This window comes from Meriones unguiculatus, chromosome 3 (assembly GCF_030254825.1).
Source record: "Meriones unguiculatus strain TT.TT164.6M chromosome 3, Bangor_MerUng_6.1, whole genome shotgun sequence".
Classification (NCBI taxonomy): domain Eukaryota; kingdom Metazoa; phylum Chordata; class Mammalia; order Rodentia; family Muridae; genus Meriones; species Meriones unguiculatus.
In genome coordinates, this window is record NC_083351.1 from 147,004,400 (window position 1) to 147,022,066 (window position 17,667).

Genomic DNA, 17,667 nt, shown 5'->3' on the forward strand with positions numbered 1-17,667 from the left:
AAGTTTATTTTTTATTTTTATTTTTTTTAAAGATTTATTTATTATTTATAGAGTATTCTGCCTGCATGCCAGAAGAGGGCACCAGATCTCATTATAGATGGTTGGGAGCCACCATGTAGTTGCTGGGAATTGTACTCAGGACCTTTGAAAGAACAGCCAGTGCTCCTAAGCTCTGAGCCATCTTTCCAGCCCAAGATAAAAGTTTAAAAATTCATCCACCAAAACCATATCAAAATCCCAAGCTATTATCTCCTTAATTTCTTTGGAACATATATATATATATATTTTAATGTCTTCATTTAGAGCAATTGAAGAACGTAAATTAGACACAGCAGTAACACCTATAAACTCTGGCAATGGGCAGCCTTGGCCATCACCCCCACCTCTACGATATATCTTCTCGGGACTGCAGGAACAGTTGACCTTCTGAAGGGGGCATCCTCTGTGGGCTACTCTTCCACACACAGTGAAAGCAGGTTGGGGCAAATACTTCAGACGCGCAATGGCAACAATGGGCAAAGGAAAAACAAAACAAAACAAAACAGAACAAAAGAACACAAATGCCGCTTTTAAAGGAAATAAAGCAATACTTTACTTGGTGACGTCAACACAACTCACCTGCAGGGTTTCTATTTGTTTTCTGATACTGTTGTTAGATGGCATCTAAATAAAGCAACGTGAGACAGCAAACATAAACATGAGATGCAGCACATGCGTGTTAGATGAAAATAAGCACAAAACACGACAGCTCCTCACCAAGGTCTCTATTGAGAAGAAATCTGACATTTCCAAGGCAGTGGCCAGAAATGCTAAGAAAACAAAACAAAAATAAAAACAAAACCAAAAAGCAATCCCAGGGTTTGGGTGCCCTGGAGCATGCTGTTAACACTTAAGCTGGGGGAAAACTAAAATGTCTCATGACCTGATTTTCCTCCTGACACTAAATTCCAATGAAAGAAACTGCATATAAATTATTGGGGGGCCCCAAATAACTGGATTATTTTTACATGGTCCCTACTCTATTCTTGTTGAAAGGACAAAAATTTTAAAATTAACTGTCCACTGGAAATAAAGCGCCATTCTTTCACACACAGTAACCATATAGCAACAAAGTCTATTTAAACTTGGCCTGCTAACTTTTAAAGCATTCTTTGCATGTGTCTCAGTGTGGGACGTAACTGTTTGTTTGAGTATATTTGAGGGTGAGGGTGTGTGTGTGTGTGTATGCACGAGCGCGTGCGCGTAAGAGCCTGACTTCTGGAGTTTCCCTCCATCACTTTCCACATCACCCAGCTGACAAGCAGGGTGTCTCAACTGACTTGAAGCTGCTGTTCTAGTCTAGGTGGCCAACTGGTGCTAGTGATCCATCCTGTCTCCATCTTTCCAAGCAGTGGATTTTAGGGAAGCTGCAATGCCCACCTAACATCTGTATGGGTTCTGGGAATCCTATTTCTGGTCCTCATGCTGCAACACTTAACCATGAGCCAACTCCTCAGCCTCATATGGTTAATTTTTTTTAAGCTGTATAATAAATAGTTCTAAATGCCTAGAAAATACACTCTACTTATTCTTATGACTCTGGAGCACAATGTCTCTCAATATCCCAGAACTACAGCCAAGATGCTTCCTTAAAACACCCAGCATTCCTTTCAGCACATTCTAGGATAAGTACGGCAGACCGGAAAGAGCAAGCATTATAACACTGCATGACTGTGGATGCAGAGCTATGTCTATCAGTACTGGTGACATATACACAGGTCATTTTTTCCTCTTTCAGCCTCAGCTACAGTGAAAATGACAAGATACACTCCATCTAGCATCCAGTAAGTATTTAAAAAATAAATCCTAAGAAGGAGTGGTGGTGATTAAATAACAACATTTTGGGTAAATTTTTTTTTTTAATCAGGAGACTAACTTGAATCAGGTAATTGATTAGAAAAAGCCTTTCATTTAATTTTCCAATAAGTAGGAGAAATAAAATACAACTTGTTACGACATATAGCTAGCACAACTTTTCTTAGGATGTTTAAAACTCCTTTCATATAACTAAGCACAACAGCCACATTCTCGGAAGCTTAATGAGCAGGAGCCAAGTCACACAATTTCTGCTGAATAGAGCCTTAATGTCAGTTAAGGGTTAATGGCCAAGACAACTGTAATCTACACATTCATGCTATGCTGAGTGGCTCTTATGTCCTGTAGCCTGGCAGATTGATACAGCCATTAACTTACATGGACAATATGCCAGACATATTAAACAGGAGGTAAGGGTTCAAAGAAAACAGCATTATAAATGGAAGCCTCAAGACAAAATAAAAGGGGGTGGGGTTAAGGTACTGTGAATGCATTATAAGTATGTTAGGAGGAAAGGAAGAAACTTCAACAAAGCAACAGAGAGGTATGAACTGTCGTGGGACAGAGCACAGTCCCAGAAACATTAAATGCACATCTGAAGAACCTTCCCGAAGCCATAAAATGGGCTCACGAAAGAACACATTCCCCTTCAGTGCCTATATCCATGTGGATGTCCTTCAAAGTAAGGACAGAAACAGTCACCATGTAAATAACTGGTTGTGTTTCTCCCCTGATTGAAAGACATAAAGAGTTTAATCAACTCTAGTGACCTAGTCTTGGAGATTTTCATAACCAAAGAAGGCATCTCAATTCTTCTCTGAGAGGGAATATTATAAATGAACATATGGGTAAGAGGAAAAAATTTTTTTGAAGACTTACACCCTCCATATACCTTACTATGAAGTCAAAGCGGTTTTGAAGATAATATATAAGATCAAGAAAAAGATACTGAAAAGTATATCCGGAGGACTATTCCCGGAGTCCTGTTGTTCACAACCATCCAAGGAGTTACATGGCCCGAGACCTTCATTTAACCTCTCTGTGCCTTGGATTTACTATTGTCAAAACATCAGCCTTTCAGTCTCCATTGTAACTCAGACAGAGAACAGGAAGGAAAATGACAGGTCGATTACACTTCTTATAAAACTCATAAGCAAATATCTGAATAAATAAATATCTGTAAGCTTGTGTTCACATGACAAGCACATGATGTGTAGTCACACCGTTAAGTGTTAGACACTGGTTCCTAGCCAAGGAGGAAGTGAGGAGCAGGATAGCAGAGGATACCAGGAAGAAAACGGTCTCTCCACAAACCCAAGGCCGTGTTGTTGACACGTAAAGAAAAGAGTGGACGTGCCAGACAGTACCAGTAACAAGTAGCCCTCCACTCAAGTCACACTTCCAGGAGCTTACACACTGGGGGCCTGGTTCCCCTAATGTACAGATCTGGCTGGGTATACTTACTGTCGAGGATTTAGTGACAGTTTTGAACCAATATTACTGGTCTTTTTTAAAACAAAAGAAAAAAATAAGTATGCAGAGGGTTTTATGAGATTAAGTAATAGTTCATTCATAATCCTTGATAAATATTTTTATAAGTAAACGTCACTAAATCTAAGATGATACAATGACCCTTGAAAACACACAATTCTGCATTAAAACAAACTAAAATGTTCAAGCAAAGGCTCGTTCATTTCTATACCTGATTCCCTACAGAAGCACTGCCCACAAAAGACTATCACAACTATATTCAAATGCACCAAGAGTAATCAGAGTTTTGTGATTTACTGTTTAGTGGACATACAGAAATGAACACATCACAGCCAGTATCCAGAGGTCAGAGATGTAACAATGTCTTACCTTTAAATGCGACAAACAGTTTTGTAGGAAAATATGCCAGTTATTTAAAAAAAACTGTTTCTGACTGACACATAAAAGACAGGTAATTAGTGGGTACAAAGCCTGTGAGAGATAGGGAAAAGAGAATTAACATTTTTCATGGAAAAGGTGCAGGACTCATGAATGGAGGCTTCATTTACGCTCTTAAAAAAAGGACAGACTTTTTATACAACTTCCCCATTTTCAATAGGAAACGTCATTTCCTCGACCAACAAGGAATGAGAAAAAGTTGCATTCCATGAGACCAATTCCTTACACCATCTCCCAAGTTAGAACAAATTCTTCCCTTTCCCTGGACCGTCTCATCCCTTCCCCACGACGAAGCTCCTGAACAGACCCAAGGCTCAGCCTGGCAATTGAGACCCAGTTGATTACAGCTAACCACATGGCTATCGCAGCTTATTTTCCTAAGTGAGAGGCGATAATCAAAATGTCCTACTGAGGTGTGAGGCTGAAGTATGCCAAAGAATGAGAGGCAACGTCTGGCACAACTAAGAGTCATGATTATTTTATCTCTAATGTAGATGTTCAGTATTTGGCCAGTTCTCCACACTTCCCAGAACTGCAGAAAAGCAATGTGAAGCGGATGGGCCTACTGGAGAAAATAAAGGCCGTCAGCTTCAGAACGGAAGTGATGAAATTACACAGGGAATGGGTTCTTAAAACACGATACTTTAGAATACAATTTTATGGCATAAAATAACATAACAGAATTTATGGTTGAATATAAAACTATATTCAATATATACCACCATAAAATAAAATTTAAGGCACCTGTCAAGACAGGTAAACACTGGGCAGGAAGTCTGAAGAACCCATTAAACACAGAGGCAGTAAAACAAGCCATCTCTGTAAGACAAGGCTCCAGCTATTACTCAGCCAGCAGGCGCCTTGTAGTTACTCAATAAACTATCCCTTCCTCACTCCCTTTCCCCTTCCTCCTTCCCCCTCCTTCTTTTCTCTCTCCTCCTCCCTACATCCTCCTCCTTCTCCCCACTTCCTGCCTCCCCACTTCTCCCACAGGGTTTCTCTGTTTAGCTCTGGCTATCCTGCAACTTTCTATGTAAACCAGGCTGGCCTGCACACTCAGAGATCCTCCTGACTCTGCCTCCCAAGCATTGGGATTGAAGGCATGCGCCACTGTGCCTGGCAACTTTCTTTTTTCTTTTAATAATAAAAAGTAGAAAATCTAAAACGGAACAGGAGAAAATACATGTGCAAAGTATTCTCAGTCCTGGGTATGTTACAATTTCACATTTTACACTTCTGTCCAGTATCTGCAGGAGGCATAAGTCAACTACTACAACTCCCAACGAAGTACACAAAGGTTTGAAACACTTCTCAATACCAGTGAATGCTTCTTCCTGGAACTTAGTTCAAACGTAGTCTGATACAGCATCTCCACAAAATTTTTCAAACAGGGGACATTGACTTCATTTTTAACAGCCTAGGGAAAGGGTTAAGACAGAGATAAACGGTTACTACTGGTAAACTATAAAAGCATGTTGAGACCTTCCCACAAGGTCTGAAATAAGTTAATGATTCACTGAGATTTACATAGAAGTCCTATGTACCAAATGTTATAAAGTAAACCTGCAGGAATAATTAGAGAATGCAAGCAGCAAGACAGGAGGTGAGAACACACAGCAGGTGTGGAAGGACAAGCCACCTGGGCCCCTGTGGGTGCTGCAAGGGCCCTTTGGGTTGACCTCTATAAGAAAGTGAGTGAACAAGCCTCACACTTAACCGTTCCAGCCGTGGCTCCTACAGCTTTGGCCTTGGGAGAGGGGACAAGCCCTGGCATCTTCCTGGCGTCTTCCCCCTACAACAGTCTCAGGACACCCACACGGGGAGTCTGAGAAGCTCCTTCCCCAGACGGAGCCTGTCTTTCTCCCTTAGTGTTCGCTCAGCTGTCACCATCTCCCTCAGGATGGTGCTTACATAATCATACTCTATCTAAGAGTTCAGCTCCCGTCCTTAGCCGGTCCCTCCTGTGCACCCACGTAACTTCTTCACAGTGCCTGCCGTAACATGACAGCTAGCATATGCTGCATCCAAGTTTATCCTCTGTCTGCATGCCATGAATAAGCTTGAGAACCACACAGAATTCGTCCTAGCTTGCTGCTGCCTATTTTCTAGGCACAGATGAGTCCCTGGTACACGAGAAAACAGCATATACTGAAGGAAGAAAGCCAGGCCAGCCAGGCAAAGAGGGAAAGGAGGCATAGATGTTTCAGGAACCACACATTGCTTTTACAGAGGACTGGAGTTATGGGTTGAGGTATGTCCCTACACTACAGCGTTTCTATGTAGAGGCTCCCCCCCCCACATACTTAGGAGTTGAGTGGACTTGAGGGTAAAGCCACTGTAGATAACATATGATGACTGACTTGTTATTGTCATGGTTTTTAAAGAGCGATAGCCTTGTCTTTGTTAATAAAGTGAATCTAGTTTAAGGAACTAAACACAGGGATGAAAGATGAGCAGGTTGACTGGAGCCATCTGCAAATCTTTAATTCACAGCTTTTATTTGTACCCATAGGAGGGGAACCTTCCTTATTTAGCGTTAATCTAATAGCAAGGCAGTTTTTAAAGCTATACCAACCACTGTCATTAATATCCCAATTTCTTAACTTCATTAAAAAAAAAAAATCTTAGCCCTCCCAGCACTTGTGAGGCAGAGGCAGGCAGGTCTCTAGAGTTTGAGGCCAGCCTGGTCTACAGAATGAGTTCCAGGACAGCCAGGGCTACACAGAGAAATCCTGTCTTGAAAAACCGATAAATAGATAGGTAGGTGGGTGGGTGGATGGATGATGGCTGGATAGATAGAAAAATCAATCTCTGGCCACCCCACCGTTCCTAAGTGTGTTTCAGAAGCACTGCATGAGCAAGTGAGGCAATTCAAAAAACACACAGGCCACTGGACAATGTGTAAAAGCTAAAGCCAGAACAGCTTTATTTCTCAACACAAAAATAAATATCTTCACTAAAATTCTAAGTAGAGTGAAATCTGAGTGAAATACAATTAACTTTCATATCTGGCCAAGACAAAGGAGGCTAGATTTGCCCTATCTTCTATAATAACTGGAAAATAATAAAAATCTATGAAATGATGTGCAAAACAATCTACATCCGTTAACATAACCAATTGACCTCTGAGGACTGGGGAGCAAAGGGACTGAGTGAGACCGGCACCGCCTCCCTGCCTTGTGAGAGTTTTCAGGGGAGGAAGGGAAGCACGTTTTTTGTTTTGTTTTTTTTTTTTTTTTCACAAGACACATAGTATGAATAGATATGTATATACTTACAGCGGCTACAGGGATAAGAATCTCCACAAATAAACCAGCAAGCGCGTGTTTTATGTCCTTATCTTTTACTTCTAGGAAATACTGAGCGCACTCCTTGAAGGGAAAAGGGGATGTTTAGATTTACAAGAGGTTGAAGAATTTGTAACATTACATTTCCATGATCACTCGCTTATCCTGTCACAGAGCTAAGGGCAAGATGTCCTAAAGCTAAAACAGAGTCACTCTACACCAAAGATAGTTATCATACATGGAATTAAAAAAAAAAATCAGTAATAATGGTAGAAAAAGGAATAAGGATGGGCAGTGTTGGCCTAACTGTAGCTGCCGGTCTTGAGTGTGACCATCACCTGCATGAACTGAAAGGATGCTTCGAAATCTTCTACGGGGTACATCTTCACTCGGAAAAACTTCATCCCCATGATCAAGCTGATGACGCTCTGGACCACGTGCGGGCTCTGCTCCTTCTGTCGCAACTCCTTTAATTCAGTCACGAACTTCTTCCTCACAGCCTGAAACCTTTAATATACGTGCAGACATCATGGACCTGATCAGAAACACTAACTTCCCGAATGATCTTCAAGGTGAAAGCAAAGGATGTGTACCCGGGGGATTTATATATCTCCTTTTTCTGCCCTCATCAAAACCACCAGAAAAACACACTCAGGAAAATGTGACTTAAGCTAATGCACTCCAGGTTTATTTTAAAGTCAGGAGCTCCTACAGAAGAAATCAGAAAGGACATTTTCTTATGCTGCTGCTATTTATTACTAGCAATAAGATAACACTAAGTAACATCCTCAGAAAACATCATCATAGAAATAAGACTGTCTCGCAATTTTAAACCCCCTTTCTAAGTTTCTTATGACAGTTACATGGGGAACAGATCGGGGACCACAGATTAATTCAAAGAGACAAATCAATCAATTGTAGGGCATTGATTATAACGGAAAATCCTTACCCCGTGTGTGTGAAGACATAGAAAAAAGGCTGCTGATCTCCTTGCGTGACAAGGATCAGGTTTGTCCACTGTGAACACAGTCCTGAGCTCGAGTCATCAATCTGTGTGACTAGTGTTTCTTTGCTTATATTTAAAACAGATATCCAAAGCCAGGCACTCGGGCACATGGAAAGAATCAGAGGCCGAGGCAGGAGGATTGCCAAGAGTGTCTGGGCCAAACTAGGCTACTGGGCATGTTCTAGGTCAACCTCGGCTGCAACGGTGAGACCCTGTCACCAATACAAACACCAGCAACCAAAACTCCACAGAAACAATCAAGGAGTGAGTTCAAATCGCTACAATCAAAGAAAGGTTCCAGACAAGATTCAAAGGCATCACCAGCCTCCATCAGCCTTCCCTCTCCCTCCTTGGTGGAAATGTGGAAATGCATCCCGCCTCCTGGGTGAAAGTCTCCTGGGTGAGATGTGGCGTGAGCCTCACGTCTCCCCATGACCCTCACACGCATGAGTGGCCACACTGGAGCACTGTCTACAGCGCTGTAGTTCTTTCACTCACAACTAAATGAGAGCGGCTGGTACTATACATTTCCCAGCCATTGAGACTCCTTATCTCCGCCACACAGTTAACTTGGACAACTAACTTCGCACTCTCTAGAATCTAGCTTGCTACTGGATTACTCAGAATTTCTCACTGACATTTCTAAGACTAAGACACCTTTTTCTCTTTAATCACTGTTTCTATTCTATGATTTTTGTGGCCCTTCACCTGAGTTGAGGAACCACTGTGGGCTAAGTGTCCAGCTTTTGGAGCAACCACGGGCCCACGTTACAGTCCACGGGAGACAAGTTCAGTAAAACCCTGTGCGTGTACACCCTATGGAGCAAGAGCTTGCACTGGAGCGATCAGGAGCTTTTTAGCCTTCCTGCCTTGGTATCTTTCCTAGCTACTGAAAACTATTTTGTATTAAAACAAGATGATTAGAATTCAGTTCAGTGCAGGCTAGGAAATAAAAGCACTCAACTGGAAAGCAATAAAATTAATTAGCTCTGCCCAGAGCTCTAAATGAATGATTTCAAAAAAAATATTTTTTTCTTACAGAATTCCTTAAAACAAAAACAAACAAACAAACAAACAAACAAAACTGGGGTTGAAGCAATGTCCAGACTCTTTTGGACAAAGTCTGCCTTGATTCACATGTATATGAGAACCAGGAATAAACGAATACAGGCCACACAGTTCAGGGATGGGCAGTGCGAAAGGGACTCTACAGGTCGCCTCAATGACAATTTGGGAAGAGAAGGGCAGGTATGAAAGAAGCAGTGCCCCTCAGGACGAATCACTCTAAAGCACAGCACAGACAATGGCTTCCAGAGCGTACTTTGACTGGGCGAGAACTCCGATCACTTCTGCATACAAATCCGCAATGATGTGCACATTCCCAGTGTTGGTTCCAGAATATCTACAACAACAGCAGAACGGCGCGGCGTTTTAGTGAGTGTTTCCTCTTGGTAGGCTTAAAGTTCTTTACCAGAAAGCCAGGTGTGCTGGCTCACACTTGTAATCTTAGGACCTGGGAAGCGGAGGCAGGAGGATGAAGACAGCGTGAGGCTTACATGGGCAACCTAGTGAATCCCAGGCCAGCCTGGCCTATACAGTGAAAACCTGTCTCCAAAGCAAAGTGAAAACCAAGACAAAACCAGACAGAGGAAAAACACAAGTCAACAATAAAATTCCTTATCAAAGTTTTATAACATCTTTGCTGAACACTTAGAGGGTAAAAACTACATGCATTTTCTTCTGTGTATGTTTTTAACAGACCATGAAATTTAACCTTCTGGCTTTTATGAATCCAATCCTCAGTGCTACGAATTATTTTTACAATTTTTTTTTCTTATATTCAGGAAAGGCTGAAAACAATTGGGAGATGACTGCTTTGAACTCATTCTAAGATTCAAACTTGAGAGCCAGGAGATGGCAACGCATGGTTGTCGTTCCAGCATTGGGGAGGCCAAGGCAAAAGGGTCAAGGCCAGTCTAACCTACACAGCAACCTTAAGGCAGACGAAAGCAGGAGTGGTGAGGAGAGAGTTCAAATCTTACTTAAATAGCCCAAATCTGCACTGTAGAAAAAGCAACAGCCTTAAGTTAGTTATACTTACCCTTCTTTGTGCTTAAAGTGCTTAAAAGCTAGGTTTAGAACCTCATGAACTAAGGGGTCAGGCACAGGGTGAACAGGAATCTAGAATTTAAAGGGAAAAAAAAAATGACATCAGGAAGACATAATTAGCATAGCAGACTTCAATTAATAGCCTCATCACTTCGACACTACCAATAATTTACTCGTAAGACAGTAAGCATTTTATAAGTAACTCAAGGAAAACACATCAGCTACTACTACACATCAGCTACTACTACACCTGACGGGAAAACGTCAAGGCTGACAACAGCAAGTCGAAAGGATAATGTAGTAAGCGAGGCCTCCTAGACACTGCTGGCAATCCAGTGGGGGCATCGCACCTCGCTCCCCACTTGCGGCACTGTGAGGTGAGGACTATTCTGAGCTCAGGGCAGACGAGAGTCGGCCGACGTGAAAAAGCTCTGTCCTACTTGCTGTCTACAGCTGGGGTGAGAGTTTCGGTTTCTGGAGGACTTCACCCTGACGGAGGAGGGAAGGCCTTCTGAACTGGTGGGATGATACTCACGTTATTGCTGGAGTCAGGTTGCCGGCGCAGGGACGGGGCTGCAAAGCTGGCCCACTAACAGCTGTCGGCCGACGCTAACATGCCCCCTGGCCCTAGGAATCCGATCCCTTCCTTTTCAGCTACGAACACTCGTCTAACCCTGCTTTCCACCTTCACTTCCTGTTTGGGTCTCCTGGAGCCATAGTTACAGGCAGTTGTGAGCTGCCCGGCACTGGTGCTGGGCATAGAACGTGGGTCCTCTCCGAGAACAGTAAGAGCTCTTAACCACAGAGCGGACTCTTCAGCCCACTCTCCCAACTTTTCATTGTGACAACTTCGCGCCTACAAACACAGTAATAGTTACACTGGCTGATCTCGGTAACTAAGTATAAGTGAAAAAGTGCACTAGATGATAAGAAACAGCATTTTTTTTTTTAATTCAACATCAAGAAAACCACTATCGTTGAAACACATATAAAACATTTTAAGTTAAGAGACGATTATAAAAATGGTGGAAGAGTAAGAAAGGAGGCCAGCAAAGGACTGGACTTGAAACCCATGTGATTAGGTTTAAATTATAGCTGGCAAACTCAGCAGCACGCGCGCATGCAAACATTTAAAACCAACAAGCACAGACAGCCACAAAGATATCCGTGCTAACTGCATTTTGAGCAGAATCATGGCTTATCCACGCCCGGAGAACTGAGGTCCAGTGTGAAGAGAAACAAAACCACAGGCGCTTCAGATTCTTAGAAAATGCTTGACAACACCTGTGTCCCAGAATTCTAGCACTGAAGTCCGCAGAGCTGCTTAGATGGGCTGCCTTCCACTTCCTGCAGATTCTATGACCTCTCAGAGCCAGCAGGCCACTGGCAGGCGTGGCTGGAACCTCAGAGGAGGGGGTCCGATCACACCCCCTACCCCTTCCTTCTGTGAGGGAATGCCAAAAGTCTGCAGACCCCATTTTAAGTCTCTCTTGCAGATAGTCACTGCTGCTCCCAGGAAAGGATGCCCATCACGATGGCAGCAGAGCGCTAAGCGACACTCTTCAAGCCTGAGTTTCTCTTCTTACTTGCTATATGAACTTGAGTTTCTGCTTTCTCTACAGTGCACATGCAGTTTAAGACACGTTCTCTCCAGCCCCGAGAGAAAGCAAACACCACAGAGTCAACACAAGGCCCAGTGTGTCCCAGAGCTCCTAACTGCCCATGTGCTGGTGAGACACCATTCTGCCGGGCACCCCGAAGCCCTGAGAACAGCACTGAAGCCGACAGCCGGCCTTTACCACACCCGGTTCTCCTGAAGCTGATGGGAGGCAGCCTCCTCGATAGCTTCTCCAACACACTTGCTGAGACGGGTCCCTCGGTCAACCTGGGTACATCCAGCCTACTGGGTTGATGAGGTCCAGGGATTCTCTTGTCTTACACCCACTGGTGTAAGCACTGGGGTTGTTGGTACCTGCCCCCATACTCAGTTTTTAGATGGATACTGGGGATTTGAGCTCAGGTCCTCATGGACCTTTACAGCAGGCACTTTACACACTGAGACATCTACGCAGCCCCTCTTCTCACTATTTAAAAAAAATTTTTTTTTTAAATTTTGAGTTGGTTTTGATCCCATGATGGATCACTGCCATTCATTTCATTTTTAAATTAACTTATTCTTTTTTAAAACTTGTTACAATCAGTTTGAAAAGAGCCTGGCCATCCTCACTCAATTTAACAGCACTGATTTCAGTAAAAATAACAACTTTTTATTATTAAAAGGCGAACCTGCAAATTTAGAAACAAAAGAACTACCGCATGGCTGTTGCCACGTCACTATTACTGAGGGCTTTTCTTAGTCTGCACTGTGAAGGCAGCAGTCAGCCTGGGAATCTCCGGTCCACCGAGGCCTACTGAAACAACGGTACCCTCTCCCAGCCTTTTACGCAGAGGACAAAAGGCTGGTGGAAAACAACTTAGCCTGAGTGCCCTGGCAAACAAGACAGGCAGCTGGGATTATTACTATGTGCCTTGGCAACCTCCCAACAATGACAATAATCAGCTGGCTCAGAGATTACAGATTCCTTCGTGCACAGGGATGGGGTGGGGAGGGGGGTTCAGGGCATGGGTATCAGCCAGGGACAGACAATTTGCCCTGTAGGGTCAGGGACTAAGTCACATGAGCAGTGACTCCTTGTCACCACTGAGTATGGTGTACTGGTGCTCCAGTACCCGATACACAACATAACAGAGTTACAGTCTAGTGTGGATCTGTTATGCCTGACAGAGGCAAAGGCCCTAGAAAATTCAAGGCCCTAAGTCGATTACTCTAGAGATCTATGAAGCTCTATGTCATTTTGACACAAGAAAATTGGATTACTTAGTCACGACATTTTAGAAATCTCTATTGATCTTTTATTTCATTTTTCCATGAGCTTAGAGAAACTAATCTAAGAAAGAGAAACAACTCTGTCTTTTTGTGGAGAGGAATCCCTACAAACAGTTAGTTTTAGAAGAAGGTTCCTGTGTACTCAGCGACTCACTTTTCTCTGGCTGGGGATGTCTGAACTCTGGTATGAAGAGATAGTAAAGGCTGAGGGAAGGGTCCTGCTGGGAGGGACAATGTGGCCCCAGAAACCGGGTCATTATCAGAGGCTGCACATTGTCGCCTCACACCTGAGCCCCTGCGAGCAGTGCGTCAGCAAGGCCTTGCACAGGGATCTTGAAAGATGAGCCAACTAGGAAAGCTTCCAAATGGCCCATGCTTCTTGGTGCTGATGTTCCCCTGTGTTAGGAGAGCTGTGTGAACTGGAGAGGCTGGGACAGGAAAGGGAAGGAGAGGCCAGGATGTGGGCAGGGGAGGGTACTCCCCCCCACAACCGCCACAGCTCTGAAGCCCTACCACTCATAAGCTCAGGGCCATGCCAAAGTGCACCAGAGAGAGCAGGAATAGTGAACACACACACACCAAGTCACCACACAAGTGTCAGCACAGAAATGACACAAGCAGTCAGCCTCAGGGTACAATCAAGTTCACTTGTGACCTGGGCCCTTTCTCCTCACAGCTCTCCTGCCCTAGTTACTTTGGCTTTAGCATCTTGGCATCCTGGCCACACTCAGAGATCAGAGAAACCAAATCTGGCTTGTTAGAACAAGTTACAGAGGAAATCTGATTCCCAGATCTACTAAAAAGCCACCCCCGCCCCCACAAGCTTTACAAAATGTATACAGTAAGGTGACTTTGACTTATTAACTCATTTATCTCTTTTATGTATTTGTTATGCCTTTTATTTGCAAATAACTGTCAGCTCACATACATTGTAAAAACAAACACAGCGCATAAATGACCCTATAATCCAGGTATATATTAATGAAATCAAAATAGACTGCAGATTACTTTTAGATTTGGCATTTGCTATTCTTTTATATGCCATCCTAAGTAACAGAAGTGAAACTCCTTCCCAAACACTACATAAGGAAAATATGTTTTCTTTTTTCAGTTTTCTAAGTTTCTCAAACCACAGTCCATAGCTTGAAATATGAAGATGTCTTAAAGACTACAAACTTGAAAAAAAAAAAAAAAAAGACAACCTTCAATCCATACCAGAACTTGTATGCACACCTTTATTAATTTTCAACAAATGTTGTGTCTGACATTATTTACATCTGTCCTTCCACCTCATGGAAACGAAGGGGAGGGGAAGAAGTAGCCAAATGACAGACAGACAGACAGTCTTCATAGCTGAAAGTCCCTACCTAGCAGGAATTCCACGCAGCTCATTCTTGGTAACATGACTGTGCATCATGCGAAGGTAAAAAGAATAGAGACAGACAGGGACAGAGGAGGCATGCCCCAGGCAGCACAAAGATGTGCAATTAGGTTAAATGATCTGGCTAACTGCGTGGGTCAGAATCGGAGATAACATCCTCCCTCAAGAACCAGAAACACGAGGGCGCAAAAGACTCAGGCTTTGGGATAGAGAGGCACTTACCTGCTTTAGAACTTCAACCAAAACTAAACAGAAGATGAAATCCACGGCAAGGTCCCGCCGCTCCAGAAGATAATCTCTTTCACGGTGCTGCTCGTCTCTAAAACAAGAACACAAAGTGAGGACTGTGTTGAGACTCCAAGTTCCAAAATGGCTACTGTACAGTGCTTGGTTTGTGCTGTTTACTGTGGTCCTCCTTAGCACAAGCAGAAGTGCTGAGTGTGAGTATGAGTAAGTGTGAGTGAGAGTGCTTGAGTATGTGTGGGGCGCTCAGCACCAACTGGCATGGGGACAATGCGTGCTTGGCGTGTTCTGTCAGACTTGGCTATTGATACATGCACCTCACTGCTCTATCTACTAGAAATAAGCCTGGTCTAGAAGAGTCGGCAAGAGGAAGAAAAAGACTTCAGTGTCCATCTAGAATATCTAGCATAGCTTCATAGTTCATTGGTAGCTTTAAAAATTTTTTTGTTATGAACTAAACAGAACTGCTAACTTTTCTAGATGAAAACGCAATGTGGGATCTGAGGTGACAGGTTACACGTGATGCACCAAAGCATTGTACTAAGCCTCCAACAATTGCCTCGATGCAGATGTTCTACACAGCCCAAGTTCCCTTGTGAGATCTGGAGGGAGCAGACAAGTTCTTTGGGTACCAGTTCTTTCGTTCTTACTGCACTGCTGTGCTTCCCTTTACCAACATCAAGCTGGGTCTTCTCCTGAGTTAGGACCACTGACTTATCTCAGACTGCCCTTGTGAGCTCCACACTGATTTCTGGGATGGGTCTCCTGTGATTTCTGTCTAACTATCCCGGGGATGGAAACCCCAAACCTACAACTCATGAAGTAGATTACTGAAGTTTAAGCATGAACTCTCCTTTGTTCTTACTACCATACATAGGCACAAACTCAGTCTACCTTGTTTCTGATGCAGTCCGTGCTCAGTAGCCAAGTGACACAATCTCACCTTGATAACCCGCTCCCGCTCCTCAAGTCTCTCAAGTCCGTGTAAGATGGAGTTAAACACGCCACTTACCCCTTAGACTTTGTGCTAGACCTGGGCCTGTACTCGTAGGACTCATCATCAGTTCCGTTCTGGCGTCGGTACCAGTCAAACAAGGTTCGGAGTAAGGAAGGGAGACAGTGTTCAGCGACGGAGCTCATGGAGCTTATCAGCTGAAAGGCAAGACAGAGCCAAATATAACAGGAGAGAACAGCAGCCGGCAGCCATCTCCCCGCTACACTCCACGAGCCGCCTGGTGGAAGCCACAGAGAAACCGCAGCTTCCATGACAGAAAACGTCTCAGAGCTCAAAGATAAGCCAAGGCTTTAGCCATGGAATGAAATAAAAATCAGCTTAAGTTTTAGTCATGGTTAATATTTATCTCAAACCATTCAGTTTAGCTTAGTAGCTTACGATCATCCAGCACCCGCATGCCACTCGTGTGTGTAAAATCAAGTCTGTCTACGACAGTCCTGATTACACACGTGGGTATCTTTGGAGAGCAGTGAGGCACACAGGTGAGCCACTGGTGTTCTGTCACAAGCGTTCTACCCACACCTTCTTCATATCATTTCTACTCGTGCCGTGACCCGATGAGATTCAAAGACAAAGAGACTACATTATATGAGGGTGGCAGGAAGGGCTGTGACGACAGAAGAACTACAATTGCTCTGACAGCCACAAAATAACATGGTGGAGCCACATGAGAACAGACGTCAAGTGACACCTAAGTGGATGATGTGTAGGGTGGAGGGCTGTTAAAATGAGGGGCCTCCTTGATGCTGCCTGAACGCGCCGGTTTGCATCTGCAATGTCCCTGAAGGCTCGTGTGTCAAAGGTTTAGTGGCCAGCGAGGGCTGGCATTGGAAACTGTGGTACTTTGAGCCTCTTGGCAGGAAGTGGATCACCTGGGGACAGTCCCTTGAAGGGAATGTTGGGAGTCTAGCCCTGCCCCCGTTTCTCTCTACTTCTTAGCCATCACAAGCTACAACAAGCAGGATGCAACAGGATCATGTGACCGTGGACTGCAACCTCTGATACCCTGAGCCAAAACAAACCCTTCTTCCATTATCTCAGCTACTCTGTTATCACAGCAACAGAGAGCTGACTATCACCAAGATAAGCACCAATTGATTTCCTTTCTTGAATAAACCCAACTTTCCCAGACTAGCTATAATGAGTAGCCCTATGGTCATAGATCATCAAGGATTCCAAGAAAATATTCTCCCTTCCAGGGCATTTCTACACCTGACTAAACCAACTGCTCCTAAAATTAACATTTTATAACAGTGTATAGTCAATGCTCTGTGGAACTTTGTCACCTTATCTAAAACATACAGCCTGCAGAAGAGTCAGGGGCTTGTTCAGCTCTGTGACGGCAGGAAGCGTTGGCTAATGAAGATAAATTAATATCTTGAGAAATCAAATTAATCCCCTGGTGTTTCATGCTGTTCATAAACTTCAAAATAAAGGTTATCCAGGAAAAAAGAATGGCATGGTTTATTTCATTCCACAGGCTCTTTTTCATTATTTAGGTCCTATAGGCTTCTTCATGATTTCTGACTTATTTTGGCCTCCATTTATTATATATTCCTATGATTAGATATGCGCTGTAATATTGGAAATTACTGTCAAAATGAGATATTAATTCTATTGTTTAGTGTTTAGAAAATTACACTTTACTAAAATTAGTATGCCTCAAACAAAACTTCATTTAGTATCTAAGAAGAATAAAACATTGCCTTCTAAACATAATAAAACAACTCATGCCACATCTCTATTCAAGCAGACCAGTTAGCACTGGTTTGCAGTTTTTGTTTTGTTTTGTTATGGTTTTTGGTTTTTCCTTGGAACTTGCTCTGTAGACCAGGATGGCCTCGAACTCACAGAGATCAGCCTGCCTCTGCCTCCAGAGTGCTGGGATCAAAGGTGTGTGCCATCACCACCTGGCTTATTCGCAATTTTTAATGACCATTTACCAAAAAAAAAAAA

General features: G+C 43.4%; 1 protein-coding gene across 12 annotated transcripts in view; it reads right to left on the reverse strand.

Annotated features, from left to right (window-relative positions):
- The window catches only part of Fryl (FRY like transcription coactivator), a 222,919-nt gene that overhangs the window by 85,109 nt on the left and 120,143 nt on the right, over positions 1–17,667 (reverse strand). For 9 of the 12 annotated variants that reach the window (XM_021653944.2, XM_021653945.2, XM_060380743.1 and 6 more), the window contains 9 exons: positions 15,709–15,848; positions 14,676–14,772; positions 10,178–10,257; positions 9,398–9,478; positions 7,409–7,577; positions 7,062–7,154; positions 5,102–5,200; positions 3,715–3,816; positions 619–663 (listed from right to left, as the gene is read on the reverse strand). In XM_021653944.2, the coding sequence (XP_021509619.2) occupies positions 619–663; positions 3,715–3,816; positions 5,102–5,200; positions 7,062–7,154; positions 7,409–7,577; positions 9,398–9,478; positions 10,178–10,257; positions 14,676–14,772; positions 15,709–15,848 (906 nt within the window). The remainder of the gene's footprint in view (positions 1–618; positions 664–3,714; positions 3,817–5,101; positions 5,201–7,061; positions 7,155–7,408; positions 7,578–9,397; positions 9,479–10,177; positions 10,258–14,675; positions 14,773–15,708; positions 15,849–17,667) is intronic. The other 3 variants (XM_021653952.2, XM_021653951.2, XM_060380739.1) reach the window with 1 other exon arrangement.